This window comes from Thrips palmi, unplaced genomic scaffold (genome assembly GCF_012932325.1).
Source record: "Thrips palmi isolate BJ-2018 unplaced genomic scaffold, TpBJ-2018v1 HiC_scaffold_8, whole genome shotgun sequence".
Taxonomy (NCBI): Eukaryota; Metazoa; Arthropoda; class Insecta; order Thysanoptera; family Thripidae; genus Thrips; species Thrips palmi.
Window position 1 is genome coordinate 11379768 of NW_023144635.1, and position 27835 is coordinate 11407602.

The 27835-nt window shown below is 54.3% G+C and overlaps 4 protein-coding genes across 7 annotated transcripts; 2 read left to right on the forward strand and 2 right to left on the reverse strand.

Annotated features, from left to right (window-relative positions):
* The first annotated feature begins 110 nt into the window (after positions 1–110).
* LOC117653553 (transcriptional protein SWT1) lies at positions 111–5052 on the forward strand. 2 transcript variants are annotated; one of them, XM_034399319.1, is made up of 15 exons: positions 111–250; positions 380–583; positions 828–1551; positions 1626–1721; positions 1806–1921; positions 2005–2191; positions 2265–2515; positions 2652–2802; positions 2885–2979; positions 3060–3255; positions 3355–3470; positions 3562–3731; positions 3860–3949; positions 4030–4161; positions 4262–5052. In XM_034399319.1, exons 2-15 carry the CDS (start codon positions 437–439, stop codon positions 4338–4340), a joined length of 2550 nt encoding a protein of 849 aa, XP_034255210.1. In that variant the 5' UTR covers positions 111–250; positions 380–436; the 3' UTR covers positions 4341–5052. The 2 variants fall into 2 exon arrangements, with proteins under 2 accessions (XP_034255210.1, XP_034255211.1); XM_034399320.1 differs by having other exon boundaries at positions 3376–3470.
* Positions 4870–8091, reverse strand: LOC117653556 (ADAMTS-like protein 1). Its single transcript, XM_034399326.1, has 8 exons — positions 7655–8091; positions 7288–7571; positions 6920–7209; positions 6696–6850; positions 6280–6621; positions 5965–6191; positions 5522–5879; positions 4870–5438 (listed from the first exon to the last, which is right to left on the reverse strand). Exons 1-8 carry the CDS (start codon positions 7710–7712, stop codon positions 5101–5103), a joined length of 2052 nt encoding a protein of 683 aa, XP_034255217.1. The 5' UTR covers positions 7713–8091; the 3' UTR covers positions 4870–5100.
* A 42-nt stretch (positions 8092–8133) lies between these two features.
* Positions 8134–9542, forward strand: LOC117653565. 2 transcript variants are annotated; one of them, XM_034399343.1, is made up of 5 exons: positions 8134–8357; positions 8448–8630; positions 8712–9050; positions 9129–9170; positions 9255–9542. In XM_034399343.1, exons 1-5 carry the CDS (start codon positions 8278–8280, stop codon positions 9493–9495), a joined length of 885 nt encoding a protein of 294 aa, XP_034255234.1. In that variant the 5' UTR covers positions 8134–8277; the 3' UTR covers positions 9496–9542. The 2 variants fall into 2 exon arrangements, with proteins under 2 accessions (XP_034255234.1, XP_034255235.1); XM_034399344.1 differs by having other exon boundaries at positions 9282–9542.
* LOC117653555 (ABC transporter G family member 20) lies at positions 9531–21363 on the reverse strand. 2 transcript variants are annotated; one of them, XM_034399325.1, is made up of 17 exons: positions 21100–21363; positions 13786–13976; positions 13468–13627; positions 13197–13346; positions 13084–13154; positions 12912–13005; positions 12662–12841; positions 12475–12567; positions 12266–12396; positions 11960–12167; positions 11713–11890; positions 11507–11622; positions 11360–11430; positions 11194–11282; positions 10943–11116; positions 10777–10863; positions 9531–10707 (listed from the first exon to the last, which is right to left on the reverse strand). In XM_034399325.1, the coding sequence occupies exons 2-17, from the start codon at positions 13974–13976 to the stop codon at positions 10493–10495; spliced, it is 2208 nt and encodes a 735-aa protein (XP_034255216.1). In that variant the 5' UTR covers positions 21100–21363; the 3' UTR covers positions 9531–10492. The 2 variants fall into 2 exon arrangements, with proteins under 2 accessions (XP_034255216.1, XP_034255215.1); XM_034399324.1 differs by having other exon boundaries at positions 13084–13346.
* Between the last annotated feature and the right edge of the window lie 6472 nt (positions 21364–27835).

A 27835-nucleotide genomic window follows, 5' to 3' on the forward strand; every position in this document is an offset into this window, starting at 1 on the left:
AAAGTAGAATTGATTCTCAAAATGAAGGCGAATCCGGCAGACAAAAATGTTTGGTGCTTACACTGATGTAAGCTGTTATTCATGAATCTCTTTCAGTCATTCAAAGATAATATAAAAAGTTGGAGAGGCCTAGCAGACGACGCACCAAATGGCAACGTTGCATGCAGTCAGCGCCTTGTATATACGCACGCCAAACTGGACTAACATGATGTAAGGTTGTTGAGGTTGTTGTCTGTTGTTACAAAAGCAAGTAAGTTAGAAACCTTGCTTAGACTTTGCTGTTTTGCCTGGCCAATCAAATCTGGTCGCTGATCGATTATTTCACAAATGACGAGTTATGATTGTTCCTCCTTTCATAGTGTCCTGTTTGTTTTTGCAGCAAAGTTGCTGATTATAAATATTCATAACCTTACATGACTTTCGTAACGCCAAAAACATGTCTGAGAGTGGTGAGAAACGTAGTTTGACAACGGAAAAGGAATGGATTTTAAAATCGTCCAGATCTAAACCCGGAAAATTCTACTACTTCAACGTAAAGACGGGCGAAAGTACATGGACTCGGCCTGGGGGCTACGTTTTAGAGGTTAGTCACTACTTCATAATATTTATTTTTTCATAATACTGTCTGGTATTTCCTGTCGTTTTTTGGTCAGTTATGGTTTGGAAGCTCTCTTGGTGCCCTTACCATATCTTATATCACATTTAATGTAGCATTCATGGTGCTTTCTCCAATCACTATCATTAGCAATGGAATTCCCCCTGGTGTACTGCAGCAGGAAGACCTGGTTCTCTTTTTGTGTATTTTCCCGTTATTTTCTTGTCTGCAGGAGCCTGCTGATTCTAAAACTACAATCACCAGGGTGCCATCTAAGAGAAAATCAGATGTCAATGAAAATCATGAACAGAAAAAAGTTAAGGCACATGAGCCTGTTAATGATTGTGGGATTGCATCAACATCTACTTCATCTTCTGGAATGGAAAATCTATCTGACAACAGAAAGACAGTTAAGAGAGCAGAGACTTCTCATGCTGCCCAAACACGTAGAAGAAGGAGAAGTAGACCTTATGATAAGGCTAGACCACCAGTTGGTGTCCCCATTGAACATAACGAAAGGGCTGCTGTAAGCAGTACAAGCACAAGCACCTCGAGCTCTAGTCAGACCAGCACAGTGCGCAATGCCAACAAGACTAGCTTAGTCACTGTTAACACACGCAATCCTTTTACTGAGTGTCATACTAATAGTGAAGGTGCTGTTGCAATAGCAAATGTTGGTGAGCATTTAACTTCTGAGACCGTATCAAGCTCCCATCATGGATCTGTTTCCAAGAAGTCTCATGTGACCCGCTTTAAAGACACATTTAAAGAAAAGGCACAGGAAAGACTGAAGAAGCTGCAAGCTTCATTGAGAAAGAAACAGTCTAAAGCTGTTGTAAAACAGTTGTGCTCCTCTAATGATTCACAAAAGGTGGTTGAAAAACATTTGAGCTCCTCAAATGACTCCAAAAAGACTGTTGTTTCAGCCAAGAAAGACAGTAAAAGAAAACCCTCAGGTAAAATTTGTTGTTTTATACTGTATGTTCTCAGTTAGGTTCTCCTTTACTAGTGAAATCTTTTTCTGTAATAGGTCAGGAACATGGACCTGCTGACAGGCAATTGGGTGACTTGGAGATGAATTTAAAAGCAGGATCTCTTGAGTCACCTGTTGGACTCGATTCCCAAGGTAAGCAAACACCATACTTGTTCCTTTCTATATTTATTATTTGCCTGTAACATCTCAAATTTTGGTACTTTACCTTTCTTTTAGTCATTGTACATCCTCTTCTAGTTACTGTACATCCATTTGCGATGGCCAGTAATAATATAAACCATGATATGGAAGCCATGGAAGTTGAGTACATGGAATCAGAAGTTTTAGTCGATGTGAGTGTGAAGGGTTTTGAACAATATATTACTTTCCTTATATTGAGATACTCTTTTCATTACTCATGCCTTTGTCATTGCAGATTGAAGAATTACGTCAAAAAGATGTGAATGTTGATCTGAACAATAAACCTATTTTTATGGATGTTGACATGGAACCTGTCAATGGAAAATCAGACCCAAAATCTTTCACTTACATAGTTTTAGACACGAACATCCTCCTATCTCATCTTAATTTTACAGCAGAACTTTTAGTTAGTAATCTGTCAGGTACGTGCAGACAATTATATTTTTGATTTGTGCCAGTTTCACATTTTATAGTTTCATTTTGCATATTTAACAGGAAAGGGATCCGCCCATCTCTTCATTCCCTGGCAAGTTCTACATGAATTGGATCATTTAAAAGATAGAGGGAAGTCGAGTATACAACCACTTGCCCGGCGAGCTATCAACTTTTTGCATGAAAAATTCTCATCTAAACACTCACGCATTCGAGGTCAAAAGATTAGTGAAGCTACAAAAAATACTTCTAATTGTGCTGATGATAATATCTTGCAGTCATGCCTGCAGTTAAAGGAACAGTGTTTTGATGTGGTAAGCCCAAACCTCTGTTAAAACTTCACTGTTTGAAATAAAAATTATTGTTACAAAAGGCTTGTTGCGTGTGTTCAAAGGCATGTCTTGTATTTCATGTGGTCCAATTCTTAGCTGTTGTTTTGTATTTTTACAGATCCTTGTCTCTAATGACATAAATTTACGTAATAAGGCCATTGTGTCTGATGTCACTGCTGTTTCCAAAGACCAGCTTGCGGGTCAAATTTATGAAGATAAGAAGGACCCTTTAATCACTGACATGCCCTCAAACAAAAACCTTATTCTAAGTGAGGACCTATTGTTATTTTTAAATTTGCCTCTATTATGCTATTTCAGACACAATTTTATTAGGTTTTGCTTATATTTCAGACAAACTGGCTCAAGATGCCCAGGGCGAAAGAAATAAAATCTATGAAAATCTTTTGATTGAATTAAAAGCAATAATTAAAGAAATCTTGTCTGAGGTAAGATTTTGTCCGGGAGCTGTATGGTCAACATTTTGCTGTCCTTTTTATAATTTGGTTTTCCGCTTGCTCTCTGTTAGATTGTTTCAAAGGCCATGAAGGAGCAGTACAACCATCTATGGGAGAAAAGGACCGTGATACCCCCACCCTGGGAACATGATCAAGTTTTGCATTGCTTGAGCCACCATTGGCTTGCAATTTGTGATGACTTCATCCCTCCTCTTATTCGAGAAGCTATTCGGAAGTTGAGGGAGTTTTTAAAATCCATGTCTAAAAGTATGTGTTTTTCTTTCTTTCTGATGTTTTTAACGTCATTTTAATGAATCAAAAGCCTTTCAAGAAATTTTATTGTCATTGCGTTTGTTTTATATCTAGGCTATTGTCTGAACATTTCAGATTTAGAAGAAGGTCTTGAGTTGACAAAAGCTGTGTTCAGAGGGGTCAGTAAAAAGTATAGAGATAAAATTGACATTGCCTTTTTGAGACTAAAGGTATGTTCTAAAATAATTAAGAGTGGCACAGTTTGTAATGTTTTCTGTACGTACCTTGGACAAAATTTGACATTGAATTTATCTTATTTAGGAATTGGAGTCAAAACTTTGTGGTGACTCATCTTTGGCTAAAGATGACAATAGTTCTCTTATTAAATATGGAAACTCTCCTTTAACTTCACTTGTTGCTGAAAATGACGAAAGGATTCATTTAGTTCTAATGTGTTTTGAAGAGGCTCATAATGCTGCTTTAAACATTTGGTAAGTTGAAGCACCAGTAGAAACTAGTTCAAATCTTAAGTTTGCAGGATTTTGTTTCTTTTGCTCTCCTAGTTCCTCCTGTTACAAGACAAACTAAAAGTAATGTGAACACTTTTCTTGTTATTCAGCAAATCAGAGTACCTGACAGATTCAAATGAGGTGCGGAGAGCCCAATGCATGATGGAAGCCGTAGGGAAGCTGGTGCATCTGTTAAACGTGTATGTTGTGCTTTTTATGTCCTCATATTTGTTTTCCTAGAAGATTCCAGTGTTTTGATAAATCTGTTCTCATTTTGCAGTTTATTGGCGATACCTATTTCTTCTCTGAAAGAGGATAGTCCAGCTGTGAATGAACTGGTCTCTTTAATTAAAGGGGATAGCAGTATTACACCTTGGGATCTTATACTCTTTCTGAAAAGTAATAGCCACAGGTAAAATGACCGTATTTTTTATTTTTTTATTTTTTTTTATTTTTCCTAAGGGTTTTAAGCGATATGTGTAACCCCTTATTTTTTTTCTCTTTATCTCTAGGGTTCTAATTGAGAATGGAATCGGCCAATTCACATCTTTCAAAATCCAACTGGAACATATGTTACAAAGGGCTATATAAAATTTAATGCTGCCAGTTTTTGGAATTCACTTACTTTGTACCAATAGCATAACTGTGATTTTTCTAGTTACTCAGTAATAATTTTAATTTTGAGTCTGGCATTTAATATGTAGAAACTCATTTAAGACTGCATCTGGCATGAGAGTTTCTTCTTTTGTTAACAGAATTGAAGTTCTCTGTTTTGGATCCAAAGAGTACTTAAGTACCTAAGTATAGATTTTTTAAGTCTTAACTTTTATACTTGTACAATATTGCCATTGATTGTTTTAATCATTGTTCATGGTTACATACCTTGAAAAAAAAAGACTTACCGCTCAGTGAAGCTAGTTAGCATTTAAATGTGATATGATATGTGATATGCTTTTCAAGCGCACTGGATCATATAAATCAAAAATCATAGTATGTAGCTGTAGGTGCAGGATCATCTCAGGTGTAAGGAAGAATTTGTTGTGTGTTTGTTTATTGCATCTTCAGGAAGCAACCATGTTTTTCTGTTAGTTCTTTTAAGGATAGAGGTATAGACTTGTACTAAAGTTTGTATTATATTTTGGGTCTTTGAGTCTGTAAAGTTTTGAAGTTTATGTTGGAAGTAAGTTGTTTCTATTTTTGGAAAGAAATGTTATTTTTCACTTTAACTTTTGTTACATTTATATTTGTAATGCTTCAAGCGCGGCTCTCTTGAAATAATTAAAAGAATTGTTCATGAAATGGCCTTGCAGTGTACATTGATTGAACTCCCGATTCTGAAGACAGCCAACAGCTAGGTGAAAATGGTCAGCATATTTCCTCTAGTAGGCGCCGCAGGGAGGAACAACACTTCCCAAGGGATGGGCATCTTCGGCGGCGTCGGCTCCGTCGTGTAGCCCGGGTCGTCCACAACCAGGCTGTCACCGCCAGGGTCACCGCCAGGCCTAGACGAGGCTTCGGGCCCTTCAGGCTCGGAGGCAGCGGTAGTGCCGTCGCTGTCGCTGCTGGTGGTGGTCGTGTCCGGGGCCCACACGCGCACGAACAGGTCGTCGTCGTCGCCCTGGCTGCGCGGCGGCGGCGTCGAGGCAGGGAGCACCACCACCTCGTAGCGGTGCGTCACCAGGACTCCGTCTGCCGACAGGGGACAAAGGACGAGGCTTTAGCACGGCGCGCCTGCGCTGGCCGCTGCGCTGCGGTGGCTACCCGCTACTCACCCCCTTCATCCTCTTGGCAGAGGTACAGGCCGGCGTCCTCGGCCGCCGCCGTGTACACGTACAGCGTGCCCGTGTCGTTGTCGGCGAGGTACTTGTCCTCGTTGGCCACGTCGACGCTGCGCACGCCGCCGGCGCCCTGGTACTTCCAGGTGGCGTTGGCGGCGCGGCACTCCAGGCGCAGCAGCTCGCCCTCGCGCACCCGCGACCGGCACGCGGCGCGGTGGCAGTCGCGGCGGTCTTCCCCCGGGCCGAGGTGGGCGCAGTGGCTGGCGGCCAGGATCACGTCGTCGCCGGTGGCCAGCCGCTGGGAGCAGTGCGCCTGCCGCCACTTGGCGCCGCCGCCGCACGGCCGGGAGCACTGCGCCAAGCGCACCAGGGGCATGAGCGTGAGGCCCGCATCAAACGGAATTCCGCAATCAAGGCATGCCATGCCGCAGGCCAACCTTGATGCCGGCCCAGGACGGCCACTGCCACGCGGCCGGGCAGTCCACCCGGTTGCACGGTTCCTGCGGGGGCGGCGGCGGGCCCAGGTCCTCGCAGTCGGCCAGCGCCAGCTGCGTGCCCGTCTCGTTGTCCACGCACCGGACCGCGCGCTGCCGCAGCCCCGTCGCGCCGCACTGCTCGGAGCAGTTGGAGAAGGGCGCGGCGTCGTAGCGAGCCGCCACCACGGCTGTGAACGTGAACGGGACGAAAAAGCGCTTTCCCTCCGAGGGACTTGAACCCTGTGTTGCAGAAACAGTTGTGTGCAGTGTGCTAACCGATAATGGGACTCGAGGAGTCTGCGTCGTCCAGGTCGCGCTTGCGACGCTGTGGCAGTTGCCCCGCATCTGGAGCTGGGCTGGGAGACTCCGTTGGGACTTCTGCAGTTGACGCCACTTCGGCCACCGTAGAGGATGGCGCCGACGTTGTGGTCTCTTCCGGGGGCGAGGACGACGGCGACGTGCTACTTTCGGGTGGAGCCTCGCTGCTGGGGCCCGCGGCGGGCTCGCCGTCAAGCTCCTCCGGGGAGTCGTCGGCCTCCTCGAGGGGCGGCGGGGGCGCCGTGGGGACGGGGTCACCCGCCACGCGCTCCACCACCACCGTCATGTTGTGGATCCGGCCTGCGCAAGGGCCGCGCCACACTGTAAAGCGCCGAGCGCGCTGTAGGTACACCGCATCCCTCCTGGAGTCCTACCTTGCGGGTCCGCGGTGAGCGAGGCGCAAGCGTACACGCCGCTGTCGTCCACGTCGGCCCCCTTGACGCGCAGCTCGCCGCGGTTGTCCGTCTGGGTGTACTTGTCCTCGTGCACCGGCAGCCGCTGGCCGTCCTTGTACCACGCGTACTTCCTCCTGCAAACGACATGCCCGTCAACCGAAGGGACTTCCCCGGGGCCTCCCCTCCCACCGTCGGAGGCCTACTTGGTGCGGTCGTCGGCGGGCGTCCAGAAGACCTGGAAAGGGCAGCGCAGGGTGAACTTGGAGTAGAGGCGGATGCGGCGCGGCTTGCGGCCGTCGGACGTGCGCAGCCACACGCGCCGCCCGTCGGGGCACGGCTGCAGGTTGCACTCGCGACGGTCGGCGGGCCGAAGCTGCGGCACGCACTGCACGTCGGCCAGGGGCGCGGGCACCGACGCCAGCGCCGCCTCTGGCCGCCCGTTGTGGCACTCGACCAGCCGGGACCGCTGCCCGCCCCCGCACTTGGCTGAGCACTGCGAACGGGAGCACAAGTTACCGCCACCGGCTCGACGTACAAGACACACTACTCGACGTGCGGCTCGCGGCCCTACCTGCCCCCAGTCACCAGTGACCCAGGCGTTGGCGCACTCGGTACGGTACTGGTAGCACTGGCGCGCGGTGGCGGGCTTGGGCGGCGCACAGAAGCCGTCCGCGGCCACGAGCAGGGTGCCCGTCACGTCCTCCAGCACGCACGACACCAGGCGCCGCTCCTCGCCCGCGCCGCAGGGGTTGCTGCACTCGCCCCACGTCGCCGTGCTCCAGCGGCCCGGCGGCTGCAGTGGGCTGGGCGTGCGCGGCGGCGACTCCTCCCAGTCGGCCTCGGACCACCTCGACTCTGCAACTCGCGGCCCACCGCCGTCAGGACCAGGTCCACCAGGTCCCTCTCGCATTCACGGCGCGGCACACATTCGCACTCACCGTTGGAGAAGGCGACCAGCACCGCCAGGGGAAGGGTCAGAAGGTTCCCCGGCAGCATTTTCTCGTGTGCCTTACGCGTGCGCTCGCGCGTCCATTGAGGACTCGAGTGAGACTTGGCGGCCGCTCTGCCCCGCGGCTTCGGCTCTCGTTGTTTTGTTTTGATTTATCTCGAAGCGAAGCAGGCGATGCGAAGCGGAGCGACCATCGTGATAAAGACATGATTGCAAGCCGAGAGATGCTGCGCCTGCGGAGCCTCAGCCTGCGGGCTGCGTAGGGCTGCGCTGCTCGTGCTGTGCCGGACGTACGGGCTGCCGGTCCTTTCGCACGTTCGTGTTTCCCCCTTTCTAATCACTGATTCGCAGAGAGCAGAGGCAAAATGCGAGTGAGTGTACTGGCACGCAAAAGACGAAGCCCTTGGCAGTTCAAGTTTCGCCTTGATTTGAACAGTTCGGTTCCCTCCCACCCACTAGCCTCGCGCAGCCTCTCCCGCGCAAATGCCCTCCAATACCAATATGAATTATCCCCCGGCGGCAGATACAAACAAACACACCTGCAGACGACTCAGCGCAGTTTGTTGGTTTGCTGTGCGTTTCCTCTTAATTAAAGAGTTAAATTAGGGCAAGATGCCTAAATTTTGTTTTATGTATGCTTGTCCGAACCGCTTCGTGGAAGATCTAAACAGCTGTGCCGTGCTCCATCACCGGTAAGGCTCGAAACGTGATTGTCGTCTGTGTCCCAACCTGCTGAGCATCTCTGCTATTTATTTACATGGTTAATGAACCACCTGTTCCAGGTTCCCCTCAGATGAGAACGTTAGAGCAAAGTGGGTCGCCTTTGTTAATAAGTACAATCGGACTTTGGGCTGGAAACCGGGGGCTACCAGTTCTGCCAGGCTGTGTGAAGCACATTTTGAGGATGACTGTTACCTTCCATCGGGACGACTTTTAAGAACTGCAGTGCCTACCATAAGTCATAAGTAAGAAGCGGATTTGGTGCACTGCAATAATTGTGGAGTTTTAAACCTGTGACCTTATATGTGGTCTGCTTGTTTCCGTAGATTCACCGCTGAAAGAGCATATCATTGTCATCTCATTCCTCGAATGGATCATCTTGCACTTTTGGACAAACTTAACGATTTTGATCAGGATTATGTGGTAGCATCAGCAGAATTGAACGCAGGTGATTTATTGACGAGTGTTGGCCAAATATCAAATGCTTCTGCCCATGCTGTTTCACACAACTCTGGGAGTCGTATTGGCGGCTTCAGCTTCAGCTATCCCCAAGAGCAGGTTTTGTCACAGGGAAACAAAGAAAACTCTTCACCTGACAGGCCAAATTGTTCTTATGACTATGGCAATGAAGGAAATGCAGGAATGGACCCAGACCACATTGAAAGGTAGAACACTGCAACATTATTTGCTCAATCTTTCATATCTTGAAAACATTCACTTTGGTTTGCTGCTTTTGTTTGCAGTGATGAATATTCTTCGAGACTGACGAGACCGTTGGGCACCAGGTAACATTATTTCCTCCTTAATTTCTTAACTTTAAATTTTGTCCCAATACTGTAAATACTGATTGTTTTTCTCTCTCTTGAAAGATTACTCACATTCTTAATTTTTGACAGTGGACCAAAACAGAAAAAGTGTCACATAGCTGAACTCACTTTGAGCAACTTTGATACAAGAGAAAAGGCAGAGAAGTCTTTGGAGTTAGTGAAAGCCGAATTCAAGCGTAGTCAGCATAAAGTGAGTATTTTGCAATATCGTCTGAGGCAAGCCCAAAAGAGAATCAAGGACCTGGAATCAGCTCCAGAGCCATCTGGTGGAGAAACTTGTTGAAGAGTCAACAAAACCACCTATTGTACTATGATAAATTTTAAACTACACATTTGAGTATTTATTTGATTCCTAAGCGGTACAAACAACAGTTTACAAAATGACATCACAATGTTTATGTAACATGGTATGCATTTGCAAGAATCTTTTTGTCTTCATCCCATGGATAGGTGAGAAGAGCATGACTAAAAATAAATTACAACAAAATATTCCAACAACTTTTCTTGAGCTGTATACAGGTGCTCACTACTTTCTATTCTTTTAAAAAGTATTTACAAAAGGAACTAGAGAGCTATTAGATACTATTTCTCACAGAAGAACATTTACTCTGTGAATATTATTATTATAATAGTTGAGCTGTTTTTCAGGCGATTAATGATTGCAACTTTACATCATCTCTTTAGACTACAATTTAACTATCTACATATCGCATATCGATGGAATTTGTCCACATCATATTTACAATTTTTACTTACAATCACAAATCACAATAATTGATCTGTGTGCATTATAAAAACCCCAATAAAAGCCAGCACTGCTACATATGACACTATAATTTGTATTGTAATTGTTGCTCCAGCTTCAAGAGCAAACAAATTGACACATTTTTAAAGCACACATTAATAATTTAAATTTAAAAGATGAATTCCTGTTTTAAGAAGTGTTTAAAACACACCCTGAATTATGATAATTTTTATCTATATCTTATTTGTAAGAGGGTGGCCTAGAGAAACAAACAGAACATTGATATCAAGATTTTTGGGAAAGTATGAAGGGTACCAGCCTTGTAAACATCACATTGAACATCTCATTTCCTAAAATTCTCTTCTCACTACAGGAAAGGGACAAAAGAGTTGCTTAGAGTTAAAAGAAAAGTTATTTTAAAAAAAAACAAGAAAGAAAAATTTAAGCAAGTCTAATGTTAAAAAAAGGCCACCACTTTAATTAGAGCATAAAATTGAATGATCACAGAGATGGTTTTTCAAGACTACACCAAGTTTTAACCCTTTTTGAACTTTATCAATAATATACTAAGAGTAAGGAATACTGCAATCCACAGTAAAGTAGAGACAAAACCGAAGTACACTGTTGGACTGGTGATACCCCATCCTCTTGCTAGCATGGCTCGCATTGACTCAGTCGATTTTGTTAACGGAAGGAAGAAACTAATGAACTTCAGAACAGCGTGCATACCTTCGACCGGCCAAATAATACCTGAAAGAAAAGAATCTGGCTAGACAACAGCCTAAGTGAGCTCATATTTGAAAATTATTAGTTACTTACCACAAAGCATTACAATGGGGAGGAAGCTGCCTAGGGCCATGTATGTAGCATTTCTCTCATTGTCAACTGAACACGACACCACAAATCCTGTTAGAGAAGAAAAAAAAATCTTTTATTTTTTTACTGACATTTTGAATGTTACAGTATTATAGACTGTTTACCGTACCAAAAGTCATCCCGCATAAACCGGTGAGGACAGTGAGGAGTACCACCCATCCAAGACCTCCATTGACATCAACAACCGTGATAAAAGCAAACAGCAGCACCATGACAGTTTGACCGGACATTACAGAAAACTGAGTTACCACATGAGAAAATAGAATTTCAGTTCCAGTAATACCTGCAAAAAAAGACACAAAATTATTTTCACTGAAGCCAAGAAAACAGATAAACATCTTAATCATGCCATGTAAGTACCTGACACCAAACTTCTTTCAAGGATTCCCTCATTTCTTTCAATGAGCATAGCACCTGATGTCAAAGCCACTGACAAGAAGAAAATGATGCTGTAAAATGAAAAGAAAGTTAAAATGTTTTCCAATTCTTATAATTCAATTTAATAAATATGAAGTGATCTACTAACGTAAGGATAATTCCAGGAGCCGCAAAATTTGTGAAGTCAGGATTTTTGCTTCCATAGATAGGAGTCTCAAACTAAAAAGCAATATTAAAATTAATGTTTAAGTTTCTTGGTGCTTTAAGACAAACCCATAAGAGCAAACAAACTCACATTAACAGGGATTTTCATCACTTTTTCTGAATAGTCACATGCTCTTGAAACATCAGCAACAAAGTCCTCAAATGAAAGCAGAAGGCTTCTTGTCAGAAGCTGATGGATTTGTTGATCTGGAACAAAGTATTGAATGAATGTCAAATTGATTTGATTTGTAAAACTTTTACTTTAGTTTAAATTTCAGTTTGTTTAGTTCACTATACCTGAGGCATCCATCCAAATGTCAATGTTGCTGAAGTCTAACACTGAGTCATCAGCATCTTTTCCCTGTTGAAGTCTGTCATAGAGACTTGTTGAATAGTTTTCTGGGAAAGAGAGTGCAGCCCAAGCATGGCCAAGTTTAACCGCATGCTTGGCTTCCATTTCATTTGGATATGGTACCTTAAATAAAACTAATATTAGCTACTGATTTTCCTGACTCAAGTGTCTACATGATAATTTCAAACTCACCTCAACAACATTATATTTTTGCAGTTGTGATAAATATCGACAACTCAGCATGTCAATGGTACAGTTTGTGTTGAAGTGGCAAGGATCAGTGTAATTGTTTAGTTCGTTGTTGACAACAGCCAGATGCAACCCAATTGGGGGACGACCGATTGAGAAACAGAACAAGCAAATTTGCACAACTGGTAGACCTATAACAAATGCCATGACCCTGAAAACAAAACAATCATTATTATTATTATTATTATTACCTTAAGAAATTGTTCACTTGCTAAGTGTTACCAAAGATGTTACTGGCTTATTACATACCCAAAATTCCTCCACATCCATAGAAAATTTTTCCAAATCAGAGCCTTCATACGATGGGGTGAGAATAGAGTGAACATGTCCTTACAGGAAAATGGAGTTTCATCTTCCGGAGGAAGGTCAGAAGGGCCAGTCTAGGAAAAAGAGTAAGTGTTTCATGTTCTAGTAGATTACAACTTAAAAACAAAATAAATTGAAATACAATCACATACCACAGATTGGTGTCCTTCAGAGCGCCCACTTTTGATACTAATGTTGTCTCCAAACTCTCCACTGATTTCTGACATGTTATCAGGAGCGCTCTCCTGTAATATTGATAAGACAAAGAGGGGATCAGTTAATTTGTTTTATGTTTTTTTTAATGGATCAAACAAAACAAAATAGGACAATTATACATACTCCTGCAGGATCTTCTGACCCAGTGACTTCTTTTAGGTAAATAGATCTACGCCTCTTGCCCTGGATTTGCGCCAATGATAGCTTGAGGAAAACGTTTTCCAGAGAATCACTCTGGTACATTCGCATCAGCATCTCAGGAGATTCCTCAGCCAAGAACTTGCCACCACGCATGAGAGCAATCTGCACATGAAGGAAATACATTGAGACCAAATTCAAATTTAAGTTAAACCGGTTGTTCCGCACCACCCACCATTCCAGCTTGCTTGGTCTCGTCGATGTAGTGCGTGGTGATGATGACAGTGCACTGGCCGCCCTGCGTAATCTCCACCAGATGGTCCCAGATGCTGCAACCAAAGAAAGTGTCACACTTGTCGGCGTGCCCCGTGCTGCCCCGTGCCCACGGTCGGTGCGGTGCCACTCACTTCTGCCGGAGCACGGGGTCCACGCCGACGGTGGGCTCGTCCAGGATCAGCAGCTCGGGGCCGTGCAGCAGCGCGGCGGCCAGCGACACGCGGCGCTGCTGCCCTCCGCTCAGGTTCTTGACGGCCCTCGTGGCGGGCGGCAGCTGCAGGAAGTTGATGAAGAACTCGAGGCGCGCCTCCACCTCGGCCGTCGTCATGCCGGCCACCCAGCCGAAGTAGATCATGGTCTCGCGGATCGAGAACTCGCCGTACAGCGCGATTTCCTGCGAACCGGATTCACCAGTCATCGCCGAGCCGAAAAAAAGCGACAGCAGTTTCGACGTGTCCGTGAGCGTTACAAGTGTAAACAAGAGATAGAAAACAGAGTCGGCCTGCGAATGTTACCTGCGGCATGTAGCCGATGCGCGGCCCGGGCACGCCACTGCCCCTGGAGCCGGGCCGGCCGCCCAGCACCCAGATCTCGCCGGAGTTGAGGCGCCGGCGACCCACGATGCAGCTCAGCAGCGTCGTCTTGCCGCACCCCGACGCCCCCAGGAGGCCGTAGCTGGAAGGGGCAAGCAGGGCGAGGCAGGGCGGTGAGGAAACAACCATCCAAGTGCAGCCGGTCAAGTGGCGAAGAACGCCCGGCGGGCAGGCGGTCCCGCGGACCACGTCGCCCCGCCGGGTTGCCTACCCCCGACTTGGCAGGCGCTCGGTACTCACATGGTGCCCTTGGGGACGGTCATGTTGAGGCCGTCCAGGATCTGGTTGGGGTTCTTGCTGGAGCCGTAGCGCTTGTAGGCCCTGCGCACGGCCACGGCCTGCTGGCGGCGCGTCCACACCGTCGACTTCTGCGTCTGGAGGCGCCGCGTCGCCCCCATGGGGATGCCCCCCGTCTCCACCATCTCCGTCATCTGCAACCACCACACGCGATAAGTTCCCGCAGAGTACCCGCCGGCACCGCGTCGCGACGCGTCGCTGCAAGAAGCGGCGAGGCCCTCGCAGGGACGCCAGACGGCGAGGCCGGCACTTTGAGCCTTCTCATTTGACATGCAGAGCGATCCGAGGCGCCGAGGCGGGGCGCTGCGGCAAAAAGGGGCAGCGCTCAGCACCAGTTCGCTACCTTTTTTCGTTCACTCATCAGCGACCCGGCCATGTGTGTCGCAAGCCGGGCAAGCCTCGCGGGCCGCGGGCGAGAGCCAAGTCAGCTCACAAGAAGAAGAAGCGGACAGCGGCGCATTGCACTGCAGACCGATTCCGAGAGTCGTTTTCGTCGCTCTGCCTCTCTCGCACTCGTGGGGCGCCCCGTATAGGTGCGAGAGAGGCAGAGCGACGAAAACGACTCTCGGAATCGGTCTGCAGCCGGGCTGCCAGTGCGCACGTCGCCTGCACGGCACCACGACACCCTCAGCGCTGACGCGGCCCTACGCGGCCGAACCAGCCGGCGGAGGGGAGGGGAGGGGATCGCCATCGCCCCTGCCCAGAGGGAGACCATGCCACACTTTCATGCCATGCCTGCTTCCACTGCTCGCGCGCAAGCCGGCACAAGCCTAGCCACGAGGAACAAGGCACCCCAGAAAAAAAACATTTCCACGACAAAACAAAAACAGCAAGGGGTCGTTGGCTCACAGAGCGAGGCCGCGAGGCCCAGGTGCGCCACTTCCTCTCCAAAGACGAAGGAGCTGCTCAAAAGTCTACCACCCGTCACGTGCACGCGCAATTATTTTGCATCAAAATTTTTTCCATTGTGTCGTCAAACTGGGTGCAGACGAAATTTAAGTTAGTGTTGACGTTCCCAATTTTTTGACAGTGCCGAGCTGCACACTGACTGGCGACCACTCTCCCTCCAGACCGGACTTGGCGTGGCCGGCCGGCATGGCACCGCCACTAGGGCTTGACGGCTTGGCCCGAACCGGGTTCGGCGAGCCAGCGTCAGCGGCAGCCGTTCCGTTCCGGAGGTTTAGGTCTCCATCTTCACCTAGTGCGTCAATGGCGGCCGATCAAGCTCGTCGCCATCCATCTCGACGCGCGTAAAAGTCGCGCCGAGGCGCCGCGAGCCTTCGCGAAGACTTGGTGGGTCCGCCATCAGCCTCCGCCATCGCCTCGCCTCGCCAAAGGCCGAAGGCTGCCGTGGCCCTGCCGTGGCCCTGCCCTGCCCTGCCCTGCCCTGCCCTGCCCTGCCCCGCCCTGCCCTGCCCTGCCCTGCCCTGCCCTGCCCTGCCCTGCCCTGCCCCGCCCCGCCCTGCCCCGCCCTGCCCTGCGCGCGCCGCCGCCACCACACCGCAAACACCGCGCTGCTGCGCGCTGCGCCGGCCGACACCCTCACGCCGCCTAGGGTCTCTGCCACCGCAGTGCCAACAGAGACTGATTCCGCCCGGCGCTTCGCCGCGCCGCTCCGTCTCTCTCGCACCAAGACAGTGCATCATGATAGTGCGGGAGAGATAGAGTGATGTGCGGCGTGGTCTTGGACCGCAGCCGCGCACCGGCGAGGTTCCGGTGTAGTGGGCCGTCTGGAGTCCAGGGCTGTCCAGGGCGCTGCCGCTGGCTGGCACACTGCCGCGCTGACGCCTTGCTGCTTGCTGACGCACGCGCGGCACGGAGGGCATGGAGGGCGGGGGCACGCCGCCACGCCACCACGCCACACCGGCCCAGCTCGCCTGCCCGCCTTTTCTAACTAAGCACTCGCTGACACACCGGCCGGGAAAGGCCGCCGGCTTCTGCCAACGCATCGGGCATCGAGGCGCTCCTTGGCGACCTTGCCCCCCCCCCCCCCCCCCTCCAGCTCACCCCCGTCGGTCCAGTTCCCGGCGAAGCTTGGCAAAGCCAGAGACACCTCCCCGATTGGTTTCCATGCATAATGTGCATATCCGGCCGACGTCCCCGGCGTCCCCGCCGAGACCGCGGCGCGCCAAGGTCACTTCCTCGTCGCAGAGAGCCGCGCCGAGCCCCGGCCCACCGGGCCCACCGGGCCTCGGATCGAAGGACGTTATAAATGCAATAAAAAGCGGCTTGGGCCGCCGGCTTGCCAGACCGCCAGGCCGAGGACGACGCGTCCCCGAGACCAGCAGGGCCTGCACTGCACGGCGGCGAGGAGGCCGTGGACATGACTCTCCAGTTTCTCTGCGGCCTTTCCGAAATGCAAGTTTGCCTATCGCACTGCCCCTAGGCGCTGGCCACCCGGATCACGGCGTGGAAAATACGTCATCGGGCTGCGCCGCGCACAAGAGTGCATCGTCCACGAGGCCTGTCCGGCCGCGCCACTTTGCACCTCGGGAGGCTGAGGCTGGGCCGGCTGGGGCCCAGGGGCGCGAGTCCATCGCACGCCTCAAACAAACGACAAGGCGTCGCGGCCACACTGTCAAAAATTTTAGTCACTTTCGGACAAAATCAAGAGTGACGTTATTACTGGGAAACGGTCGTGGCATTGCTTATTGATGCGTATTCGGCGTTCCTGAAACGACAATGGCTCGGACGTGAGTCAAGAGTAGGCTTGACATTGTCATCAAGTGTCAACCCAAATTTTCAGAGCAGCGCCGTTGTGCGCACTTTCGCCAACAATCCGACAGTGCGACCCCGATCCGGCTTCCGCAGTTCCGCCAGAGGCATTCGCATTCGCCTTGGCTGTCGTCTCTCTCGCACTCGTGGGGCGGCCAGTAGGGGTGCGAGAGAGACAGTACGGCGGGGCCGCCAGGGTGTAGGGCCTCACGGCCCCAGTCACGGCCCAGTGGGCATTGTCCTGCGGACATCACCCCGGCGGGGCAGCGAGCGACGCAGGCGAAGCAGGTTGCACAACCTGCAGCGTGCTGCAGCAGGGAACCAGAAACAGGTTCCGAGAGGAGCAGAGTCAAGGTTAGCCATGGGTGGGCTGCCCGGCAGAGACAGAGTACGGAGTCCTGGTTCACCCGGGTCTCAGACGTCCCGTGTGGGTCGGCGGTCGGAAGGGCTGTCCGGGAACCAAAATATCGTCTCCTCGCGTCAGGGACCCGAAAAATCGCTTTTACGGGCTTGGGGTGGGGTGGGGCGTGGCGGGGCGTGGCGGGCCGTGGCGGGGTGGGGCGTGGCGGGGCGTGGCGGGGTGGGGCGTGGCGGGGCGTGGCGGGGCGTGGCGGGGCGTGGCGGGGCGTGGCGGGGCGTGGCGGGGCGTGGCGGGGCGTGGCGGGGCGTGGTGGGGTGGGGTGGGTGGGGCGTGGCGGGGCGTGGCGGGGCGTGGCGGGGCGTGGTGGGGCGGGGTGGGGCGTGGCGGGGCGTGGCGGGGCGTGGCGGGGCGTGGCGGGGCGTGGCGGGGCGGGGCGTGGCGTGGCGGGGCGTGGCGTGGCGGGGCGGGGCGTGTGCATCCAGCGAACCCTTTTGGGCCGGTCCAGCGCGGCTGGCGCAGCGCCATGGCTGGGCCCAGCGTTGGCCGACCAGTTGCAAACACGTTCTCCAGGTGCGATGGCTCCAGTCAGTCCTCTCCTCTCCAGTCGTAATACTCTTCTTTTTTTTCATCCCGCCTCGGACATGCGGGCAACGCCCCCCATGGATCCGGGGTCATCCTGCGACCAGTGTACGTACAACTACCTTGGCTGATTTCAGAACAACCTCCGTCACACCCCTGCTAGCCCCATGAGGGCGAGAGCGAGACAGGTCCGGAGAACCCATGACTCGCCAGGGTCCTCGTCCGGGGGACAGCCTCGCGTTTGTCGTGCGCTGCGAGACGCAGTCGCACTCAGTGCGTACGCACTTGGCGCGTGCCGCAGGGTGGCTGTGGCAGGCTCTGTGCCGGGCTGTGCCCCTGGCCTGCCTAGAGCGCCTGGACGGCCTGGACCACGCGGGGGGACGCGTCCGGAGAGCAGAGCCTGCGCTGCCGTCACAGCCACAGCCCGGCCCGGCCGGCACAGCGAGGCGCGGCCGAGTGAGGTGGCCGTTTCGGACGCGGCCCTCTCCAGCCGGCCGGTGGCCAAGCCAGCCAGCCAAGCCGCGGCTCGCTCGCCGGAATGTCGGCGTAATGAACCACCGCGCCGAAAACAAGAGGCAGAGTTTGCCTTCTCCAGCCGAGAGGCCGCCCCGCCCCGCCCCGCCCCGCCCCGACGTGCGTAGTCGCCGAGGTGCCCGCGGTGCGCGCGTCCTGCTCATCAAGGCGCTAACGCGCTTCGCGCTTGGGTCTCGCCTTCCGGTGTAGTTAGGACTTCGCCCGCGCGTCCGTCTATTCCTGGCGCAAACTTTTCCAAATGGTCTCCTTCGCGCGGTACGTACGTACGTATACGTCGTGCCGCACGCAGCCGCGCGCTCCAGCAACCAGACTCGCACTCGCGGGGCGTCGCGGTTCGTCGCGGGGCGTCGCGGACGCGTGCGAGAGAGACAGAGACTCCCGCGCCGCGCGGAATCAGCTGCTGACGTTGGCAACCGACTCTCACGGCATGCATTTAGAAATGGAGCCTTGATAGCGCTTCATTTTTACCCGCGTGATGACAGCGTTTTGCGCGCTGCCCGCTCCGCTCCGCGCCGCGCCACCCGGCAGATTCCGAACCAAACAGTGACGTCTCTCTCGCGCTCGCGGGGCGACCGGTAGGGGTGCGAGAGAGACAGCGCGAGTCTGCGCGCGCGTCGCCGCCGTTAACAAGCACGCACGTTATATTTAGCCCGGCGGGGCGCATTAAGGCCTGCGGACGACACGGCCAGGCGAGCGCCCCTGCCCTGCCCTCACCGTCACCCAGTGCGTCACCGACGCACCCGCCCCGCCCCGCCCCGCCCCGCCCCGCCCCGCGGCATTAATTACGATTCCAAACACCAAACAGGTAAAGATAACCACAGCGCCTCGATCAAGTCAAATTGCGCGCGCTTCTCCGACACGAACTGAATGCAACTCTACAGCAGAGATGACGCTAATCATTGAAACCACTGGCTCGCGACAAGTTGGCATGCGCAACAAAATGCACGCGAGAAAGAGGCAACAAGTTGCCAACGCTCGGCATAAATGGAGATCTAAACAAAAAACTCGACTTTTGTTTCCTTGATTAACAATAGTGGTTGGCTGAAATCTACATATACGAGTTGCATTCAAAAAGCGACGGCGTGGACCCTGGACCCGAATGAGTCAACGCCCCCGCGCCGGCACTGTTTCGTTTCCAGGGAAACGGCGATGTGGACGCGTGTGTTTGCCAGTGTGCCTGCCCTCCACACTCGGCGCGGCGCCGCAAGGAAAACACGTTTCCAGGAACGGCGGGGATTGAGGGGCCGACCCGCCATTGATCTTGACAGCGTCAATTATGCACAGCCATTCCTTCCCTTCCACTCCAGATTGGGGGTTACGACCGCGCCGCGCCGCCGCAGTACTGCAGGAAGGCAACCTTGGCGCCGGCCGGATCCACGACAAATCGCGCACCGAGACAGAGATTCTCGACTCGGCGCTCTTTGACCGACTGACCAACTCCCCCGCACCCCCCCCCCCTCTTTCCTCCCCTCTCTCTCTCGCACTCATGGGGCGCCCCGTCGGTGCGAGAGAGACAGAGCGACGGGCAGCGGCCATCGATTGCCGTGGCGCCTCGCCGACCAGACCGCCTCGTTTTCCATAATGCACGCCAATCAAATCGACCACGCCGATGGCGGCGGTCGCGGTGGTCGGTGGACCGGGTGGACCGCGGGTCGGCGGGTGCTTTTCCGCGGAGCCTGGCCGAGTTCGCCGTCTTCCCCGCACGCGTGGGGTGGGCCCTGTCCGCCTGTCCCGCGGGGGTGCGAGTGAGACAACGCGAGCCAGCCGTCTGCTTCCGAGCACTGCTTTCGTCGCTCTGTCTCTCTCGCACTCATGGGGCGGTCCGTAGGGGTGCGAGAGAGACAGAGCGACGAAGCAGTGTTCGGAATCAGACGGCAGTCCACTGCAGGCCGCGAGAGGCCGGCGGCGCCACCGCGCCACCGCGCTCCACGGTCGTCTTGGGACTTCCCCAGCGGCGGTCTGGTCTGCTGGGCACTGGGCGAGGCGCCGCGCTGCGGGCTGCACGCTATCAGTGCCAGTGCCGTGGCCAGCGGGCTAGCCACAGCCAGCGGCGACAAGAGATTCAGAAAAAATAGGGGGTAGTCTGGCACAGGTTGCCTGTTGCAGGCTCAACATTGCCTACCGCGCCGCCCAGCGCCTGCGCCGCGGAGTGCTCTCGGCACCCTGATGGGCGATAACCCACACCCATTTCGGCGGCTCGACTTCAAGCCGCCCCTGACTGTCGCCAAGACTGAGAGTAAAAGTTCGGTTGCACTGCACTGTAGGCGTGTCGAGTGGCTCAAGGCGATCGCGGGACGCGTGCCCAGCAGGCTCATTCCGAGCAATGCCTTTGAGGCTGTCTCTCTCGCACCCTTACGGGACGCCCCATGAGTGCGAGAGAGACAGCGCGACGAGGGCTGTGCTCGGAATGAGCCTGCAGTGGCCCCCGTGGCCGTGCCGCTTGCCGCGACCCACACGCACTTTCGGAACAATCTTGCAACCTTTCCCCTCGTTTGGCCGTTTGGCCTGGCTTGGCCTGGCTTGGCCCCGCCCCCCGCCGGTGCCGCACTGCCTTACAGTGCCCACTCTACAAAAAATGTCCTGTCAACGCCGTTAATTTATTACCAATGTTTGCTGTTATGTAATTCACGGCGTTTGCTGTGAACTAGTTCACGGCGTTCACTGTGATCTCGGTTACAGTGTTCACTGTGATCTGGCCACAGTAAACGCCGTGAATTGGAGCCTGATTTGCAGTACTTCGGTGCCCAGCGGCGTCAAACTCACAGTGTTTACTGGGGACCAGATCACAGTGAACACCGCGAACAAGATCACAGTGAATCCCGTGAGCAGATCACAGTAAACGCTGTGAATTGACCTACAGTGAAAACTGGTAATAAATTAACGGCATTTACAGGACATTTTTGGTAGAGTGCCGCCGCGGTTGCCCTCCGGTTGCATAGTGCTTGCATCTCGCGAGGTGCTTGCATAGTGCTTGTAGGCCGCTGCAATTGTCGTTGCAACAGAAGCGTCCGGCGTGGTGCGTGCCGCGCTCCAAATCCGTCACGCCCCGCTCCCTCTCTCTCACTCACCGTGTTTACTCGGTCTTCGTCGCCCGGTGGTCAAGCTGGGCTCTGGGGCCCCGAGGGCTGTGGCCGCTGCGGCGGAGAAGCGACGGCCTGGTCGGTATTCCTTAGCGTCCCTAGGCCCTAGCAAGGCAGAGGGGCCATGGCCCGGACACACAGCACAGACACAAACACACTCACACCGACACTAGACACTGTCGCACACACGCGCGCCGCTCGCCGGTTCGACCGCAACTGAACGGACGGAACGGACAGGTGACTTGAGGCACGGCGCCGGCGGCCGGCAGCCCGGCAGCCGCACGGCCGTAGCGGCGGGGCGGGGCGGGGCGGGCTCGGCTCGGCTCTCGCTGGGTTCGGCTCGGCTCGGCTCGGCACTACGGCAGCTTCACTCGGTTGAACATACACCGCGAACCCGCGAATGCGATGTGCAACGGAACCCCGCCCTCTAGGGCAGGGCCCACTGTGTTCGCCCGCGCCCACTGCGAATAGTGCATGGCGGGTGCGTTTATGGGACTGTTGGCAGTAAACACTGCAGTGCCGCGGAAACCGAGCGAGCCCCGCGCCACTGTAAGTATCGAGCACAGGGGCACTGCGCGTGCAATGGCGGGAAGAATGGCAGGAATGCACTGTCACCCTCGCTGGGCCTTTCGCCGCTTCTTTCTTTCTCTCTTTCTCTCTCTCTCTCTCTCTTGCACCAATCTTGCACACTGCCCCCGTGCTGGGCAGTGCAGTGGGCAGTCCCGCTCTGACCCTGCAAACAGCTGACTCATTCAGCGAGCCAGCACGAGCCGTCGGACTCGACTCCCAGCAGTGCATCGTCGCTGCGTCGCAGGTGGCGACGAAAGCAGTGTTCGCAATCAGTCTGCAGCGCGCGGTGCACGGCACGGCGGACAGCGGCGGCACTCGAAGCGTCCACGCACAGTGGGCCAGAAGACCGGTGGAGGCGGCCAAAATTCGAGACGGGTTTCGAGTTCCAGATTCGCGAAACAAGGCTCGAATCGAACGTGTGACCCCACCAATGGATTCCTCGTTCGGAGAGCAATCCATTGGATGGATCACACGTTCGGTTCGAGTCCCATTTATTGACTCTGTAGCTCAAAACGCGTCTAGGGTTTTGGCCGCCTCCGCCGGTCTTCTGGCCCACTGTGCCACGCCTTCACCGCCTTCGACACGTGGGGCGGGGAGGGGCGGGGCGGCGGAGGGTGGCAGTGTCAGGGCAAGCATCCCTCATCTCAGGACTGGTACTTATTTTTAATAATTTTGGTAGAGTTCACTTGGATTTCTTTGGCGGGTCGCGTCGAGTTCACGCAGGGAGTTGAATGCGCGAGCTGCGCGCGGGCAAAAAGCAAAAAGCCGAGCGGGAATCTCGAGCGCGTGCGGCAGTGCGGCGCCTCGGTGCTTCCATTCCAACAACTGTACTCCAATGATGGCACTCATTACATTGACCCGTCATTGACACCGAACACGTTTTTTATTTTGCACACTCTTGTTTTTTCCATTATTTCTCCTACGAGTGCTTGACTGAGGCGATTACCAGAGCGTTTCGTCTTGACGACGACGACACCCATGCACGATCGCGGACGGACTCCTGGCCGGGAATTTTCCCCCGGCCCGGCCAGCCCGACCGCATCGACTATCGACGAAGCCGGAGTCGGACTCGTCCAGTGACCGGACTCGAGTCCGGCAGTGTGCCTCCAGGACGACCTCCGGGACGGCCCTGCTCGCCGCCACCCTGGCGTGTCACCTTGGGCCCGAGCGGCCGTGCGCCGGGCTGTGCGGCCCCCGGACCCCGCCTCCTCCGTCGCCGCCGTGGGCCAGGCCGTGAGTTTGGGGCCGGCCCGCCATGCTCCGCGCCGCACCACACCGCACCGTGCCTACACCGTGCAATTTGCTGATCCCCCACGTCAAGACCACGACCGCCGCGTGTGCTAAGCGAGCGACGCGACGACGGCACGCGCAAAAAGAGGAAGGCGACGACGCTGCGTCGCACCGGGACGGGACGGCTCCGCAGCGCCTGTCTCTCTCGCACCCTCCCGGGCCGTCCCGCGAGTGCGAGGGAGACGGAGCCACTGCCATGCGGAACCAGCCCGCGGCCCGCACTCATCGACGTCTCTTTGGCGAATGGCTGGCGGGCCGGCCTCCCGATTTCGCCTCCTCTTGCCTCATGAGCCTCTCATGCACTCCCAATTTCCTACTGAGAAATGCCGTGCTGTCATAATACTAAGCGAATTCTTAGTACTTTACGACACAAATCTGTCATAATACAGAGAAATTTGTTCGTAATATGAACAAAGTGGTCATAAGTTACTGAGAACGCTTCACCATAGGTTACTACCTTCGCTGTGCTGTCATAATACTAAGCTTTTTGTTCGTAATACGAAGAAAAAGCTCAGTAGGAAATTGGGAGTGTGAGTGGCATGGGTGCGCGACCCGCGCTCGCGTGCGTGCGTGAGTGTGCGTGTGTGTGTGTGAGTGTGTGCGTGTGTGTGTGTGAGTGTGTGCGTGCGTGCGTGCGCGACACGCGTGCAAGGACCGGTAAGGACACGTCCTGCCGTCCTTGTCGCAGTGCAGGAGTGCAACCGCACTGCACGCAGTGCATTTCCTGCAGACGCATGTGCGCTGCAGCACGCGAGGACCGCGCATATCCTCACCGCGCGTTGGGGCGGCTGCCAACGACAGCAACAACAACAACAACAACAACAACAACAACAACAGCGAAAGGTTAAGTCAGACGAACCGGTTAAAAGTTAGAACACCGATTTTTCAGTTGGTTCCGTTCCAGGAGAGGAAGCTATCTCCCTCTGGAAACGAAATTTTTGATTGGCAGAGCGAAAATTCGGTTTGCCATAACGATTGACCTCGTTCCAACAATCGAGATTTTCGTTGCGAGAGTAAACACGGTTACTTGAAACCGACTAATCAGCTGCATCACATACCACGAGGTGGAAATCCGGAAAACTTTCTCGATTCAGACGGCTCTCTGCCTACCCTCAAGGCGCAGACGTTCTCGCCTCCTCTTCTGTTCTCGTCTTTCTCGTCCCTCGCCGCGCAGCCGATCTGAAATGTGGCTTTTAAATTAGCTGGTAATGCGGGGCACAGTTCGCCTCGCGCCGCCACGGCAGTACCACGGCAGTACCACGGCCGGGGCAGAGCGAAGCGGAGCGTCGCTCTGTCTCTCTCGCACTCGTGGGGCGTGCCGTTGCATGGGGTGCGAGAGAGACAGCGGCGAACCTCCTGTTTGGATTCAGCCTGGCGCACGGCACGGCGCACGGCACACAGTGGGCCAGAAACCGGCGCAGGCGGCCAAAATTCTAGACGCGCACTCCCAATTTCCTACTGAGCTTTTTCTTCGTATTACGAACAAAAAGCTTAGTATTATGACAGCACAGCGAAGGTAGTAACCTATGGTGAAGCGTTCTCAGTAACTTATGACCACTTTGTTCATATTACGAACAAATTTCTCTGTATTATGACAGATTTGTGTCGTAAAGTACTAAGAATTCGCTTAGTATTATGACAGCACGGCATTTCTCAGTAGGAAATTGGGAGTGCGTTTTGAGCTACAGAGTCGCTGAATGGGCCTCAAACCGGGCGTGTGACCCCACCAATGGATTCCTCGTTCGGAGAGCAATCCATTGGTGGGGTCACACGTTCGATTCGAGTCTCATTTAGCGACTCTGGAGCTCGAAACGCGTCCGGAATTTTGGCAGCCTGCGCCGGTTTCTGGCCCACTGTGCGGCACGGCCCGCGAGGCAGCAGCGAGGACCTCACAGCCCCTTCCACGGGTGGGCACGGATTGGCACGGCAAGCCACGGCGTGGTGTACAGACAAGAGTGTGCTCCCGAAATAGTGCCATAAGTGTAAGTGCACTCATCATTCCAAGCAGGGGCGCAGGGAGAGGGGCAGAGGAGGGGCGGCTGTCGCAAAACATGTACGTCCTTTGCGATCACACACCTAAACGCAAAAGAATGTACAAAAATGTCTGCGCCTCCAAACTAAGTGTGCTTTGGGCGTTTCCCGAAGCAGGGCATGAAAGAGTTGGGTCCAAAGAGTACCAGAACGTCGAGGGATGGTCGCCCAGATAATCAATACGTAGTGTTACCTTTCATCTCAACAACCAGTTATCGGTGTACACACGAAAGTCTCGAGGCGGTTACCCCTCCACGCCGGCCTTGGCGCACCTTGGCGGTCGACTTGCACTCGGCACTCCTCCTGATGTTCTCCCCAAGTCCCGCGGGTCCCGCGCCGCGAACACAAAACACCAAAACGGCGCTGCGGCTGGTGACTGATTCCGAAGAGGCGTCTATCGCGCTGTCTCTGCCGCTCTCACGGGGCGTCCCGTGGTTCCGTGGGGGTGCGAGGCAGACAGAGCGACGCGCGATGACTCTTCGGATCGCTCGGCTGACAGGGATTTACGCGCCGCGACTTGACAGCGACACTTTGACGACGGCGACGTGCACCTGCACGGCGATTACCGGCATTGCCCGCCGGGGCATTGGGAAATTAATTCCGGTGGAGGGAACCATGAGAGAAAGAGGAGACGCGGCGCTGCGGCGCTCGCAAGGCCCTCGCGCACAGTGGGCCAGAAGACCGGTGGAGGCGGCCAAAACTCTAGACGCGTTTTGAGCTCCAGAGTCGCTAAATGGGACTCGAACCGAACGTGCGACCCCACCAATGGATTCCTCGTTGGGAGAGCAATCCATTGGTGGGGTCACATGATCGTTTCGATTCAAGTTTAGCGACTCTGGAGCTCAAAAAGCGTCTAGAGTTTTGGCCGCCTCCGCCGGTCTTCTGGCCCACTGTGTGGCGGCCCGCTGCCCCACATGTGGGCCGTGGCGCCGTGGCGGGCCGGCGGGCCCATTCACGGCGTCCAGCCGCGCCACGCACCCCGCGGCACCCGGCGACCCTACACGTGCAACCGCGTGCCGCCGTGACAAAGCGGCGGACGCAGCGCCGCGCACCTACCCTCCGCTATTCATGACCACGGCGACGCGGCCCTTGGAGGCGGCGAGGCGAGCCCCTCGGTGCAGCGCCGAGCCGACGGGGCGTCGAGCGGAGCGCCGCAGCCACGCCAAATGATCGCGCAAAAAACGATCAGCGACACGGCATTTTTCACAGGTCTGTCGACGGGCCGAGCCGGGCACGGCATCAGCGCGCTAAGCACTGCGCGGAAGGGACGTCTCTCTCACACACCACACACTCATGGGATGCCGAGTTTTTTTTTTTGCTCCGACGCAAAGCATCAAGGCCGTAAAGTACCTGGAGACGCTGCTGGAAGGCCGGGAATGCGTCGGGAATCGAACCCTGGTCCGCGTGACCAGGCGTGACGCACCGGAGAGGCACCGGCGTGCCTCGTTGCAAATCTCAGGGAGAGTCCTGTCCCTGTGGCAGGGAGCTGGGGCCGGCAGGGCCCGGGCCAGGGCAGCCCAGGGCCTGCGTACTCGCACCGCGTCGCACCGCGTCGCACCGCCACAGCGCGCGTCGCGTCGCCAGCGCCGCGGCCCGCCGGGTCAAGGCTGCCGGATCGCAGGGCGGCTCTTATGTCTACCGTAAACACAGCGACCGCGGTGCGCCCCGGCTAGGAGGACCGTAAAAACGGCCGGGAAGAACGCGGAGCTACGCGGAGCCGCGCCAACAAGGACAAGAGCCCCGCCAACAACAAGATCAAGAGCCGCGCCGCCGACAACAACAACAAGAGCCGGTAGAGGCGCGGCGGCTGCAGCTCGGTCCTCTGCAGATTCCGAGCCGCGGCGGCGGCGGGGTCGGACTTGGGAACGCGCGGATTCGGGCGGCGTCGAGCATGCCCGCCATGCCCGCCCGACCGTCAGTAACCCTAACCTGTCCCTGTCCCAATGAGCGGGTAAATGCGGCAGACCCAAAAACAAAAATAAATCGACGACGCCGTCCGTGTGAGGTCACCTCCTCGGCCGCCTCCCGCGGGGGGCTGGACTCGGCCGCCGCCGCCTAAGCCTCCGGCGTCACCGCCCCGCCTCGCCCCGCCTCGCCCGCCACACGCACGACGCGTCTGACAGCCCCCCGGCCGCACCGATCCGCGCGACGTCGACGTCATCCAGTCTTGTCCGCTTCTTTGCCTGTTTCTTTCCCGGCCGCTGGTTGTGGCAGTCGTTGGCTTCGTCGGCCTGCTCCAGGATTCACCTCGACACACTTTGGCGGCGCCGCCTGCAGGTGGGCTGCCGGATGGAGGCACGCTGGGATAGCGTCCAAATCGAATGTGTTTCGCAAAGTCAACCACAAAGTGCGCACACTGCTTCAGTTGCCAGTGGATGCTGACCGGAAGCGGTCTTGTCAAACACGCCGCGCGCACGTGCGGTTCTCAAACTTTGAGCTGCGCGAATATTTGGGCTGACTCAGCCGCCACGGCGAATGGCGTCTCTTCGCAACATTTTTAGTGGGGTCCGTGTAGACACAGGCATCACACCGCGACAGGGGAGGGGCGCAGTTCTTAGAGTGCGCCGGCCACAAAAAAAGTGGAAAAAGAGAGGGGTTTAGAGGGAAAGTCCTTTCTGGACGACTTTTCTGGGTCAGAATATGTGTTGAACTTAAGCGGTCCGTACTCTTCAAATCTGTAATGGAAACACGCGATATCACTCATTGATCCCGCGTCAGAAATGCGGCAATCTTTTTTCGTCGTTTGACTCGACTATGTTTACTCGGTTTACTGTCTGCTTTAGCTCCTGACGGTTCGAGTCATGTCCGCCAGAGGTCGGCGTGCTCGTCGTCA

What these genes read in the sequence shown, in the direction of transcription:
- LOC117653556 (XM_034399326.1), bottom strand. Translation starts at nt 7,712, where the DNA reads ATGCTGCCGGGGAACCTTCTGACCCTTCCCCTGGCGGTGCTGGTCGCC. An exon ending in TCACTGGTGACTGGGGGCAG is followed by an intron (nt 7,210 to 7,287) that starts GTAGGGCCGCGA and finishes TCCCGTTCGCAG; the next exon opens with TGCTCAGCCAAGTGCGGGGG. An exon ending in CTCCTCGAGTCCCATTATCG is followed by an intron (nt 6,192 to 6,279) that starts GTTAGCACACTG and finishes TCACGTTCACAG; the next exon opens with CCGTGGTGGCGGCTCGCTAC.
- LOC117653565 (XM_034399343.1), top strand. Translation starts at nt 8,278, where the DNA reads ATGCCTAAATTTTGTTTTATGTATGCTTGTCCGAACCGCTTCGTGGAA. An exon ending in GTGCCTACCATAAGTCATAA is followed by an intron (nt 8,631 to 8,711) that starts GTAAGAAGCGGA and finishes TTGTTTCCGTAG; the next exon opens with ATTCACCGCTGAAAGAGCAT. An exon ending in GACCCAGACCACATTGAAAG is followed by an intron (nt 9,051 to 9,128) that starts GTAGAACACTGC and finishes TTTTGTTTGCAG; the next exon opens with TGATGAATATTCTTCGAGAC.
- LOC117653555 (XM_034399324.1), bottom strand. Translation starts at nt 13,976, where the DNA reads ATGACGGAGATGGTGGAGACGGGGGGCATCCCCATGGGGGCGACGCGG. An exon ending in AGACCAAGCAAGCTGGAATG is followed by an intron (nt 12,842 to 12,911) that starts GTGGGTGGTGCG and finishes CTTCATGTGCAG; the next exon opens with ATTGCTCTCATGCGTGGTGG. An exon ending in GGTCAGAAGATCCTGCAGGA is followed by an intron (nt 12,568 to 12,661) that starts GTATGTATAATT and finishes TCAATATTACAG; the next exon opens with GAGAGCGCTCCTGATAACAT.
- LOC117653553 (XM_034399319.1), top strand. Translation starts at nt 437, where the DNA reads ATGTCTGAGAGTGGTGAGAAACGTAGTTTGACAACGGAAAAGGAATGG. An exon ending in AGGAACAGTGTTTTGATGTG is followed by an intron (nt 2,516 to 2,651) that starts GTAAGCCCAAAC and finishes GTATTTTTACAG; the next exon opens with ATCCTTGTCTCTAATGACAT. An exon ending in TTAAAGAAATCTTGTCTGAG is followed by an intron (nt 2,980 to 3,059) that starts GTAAGATTTTGT and finishes GCTCTCTGTTAG; the next exon opens with ATTGTTTCAAAGGCCATGAA.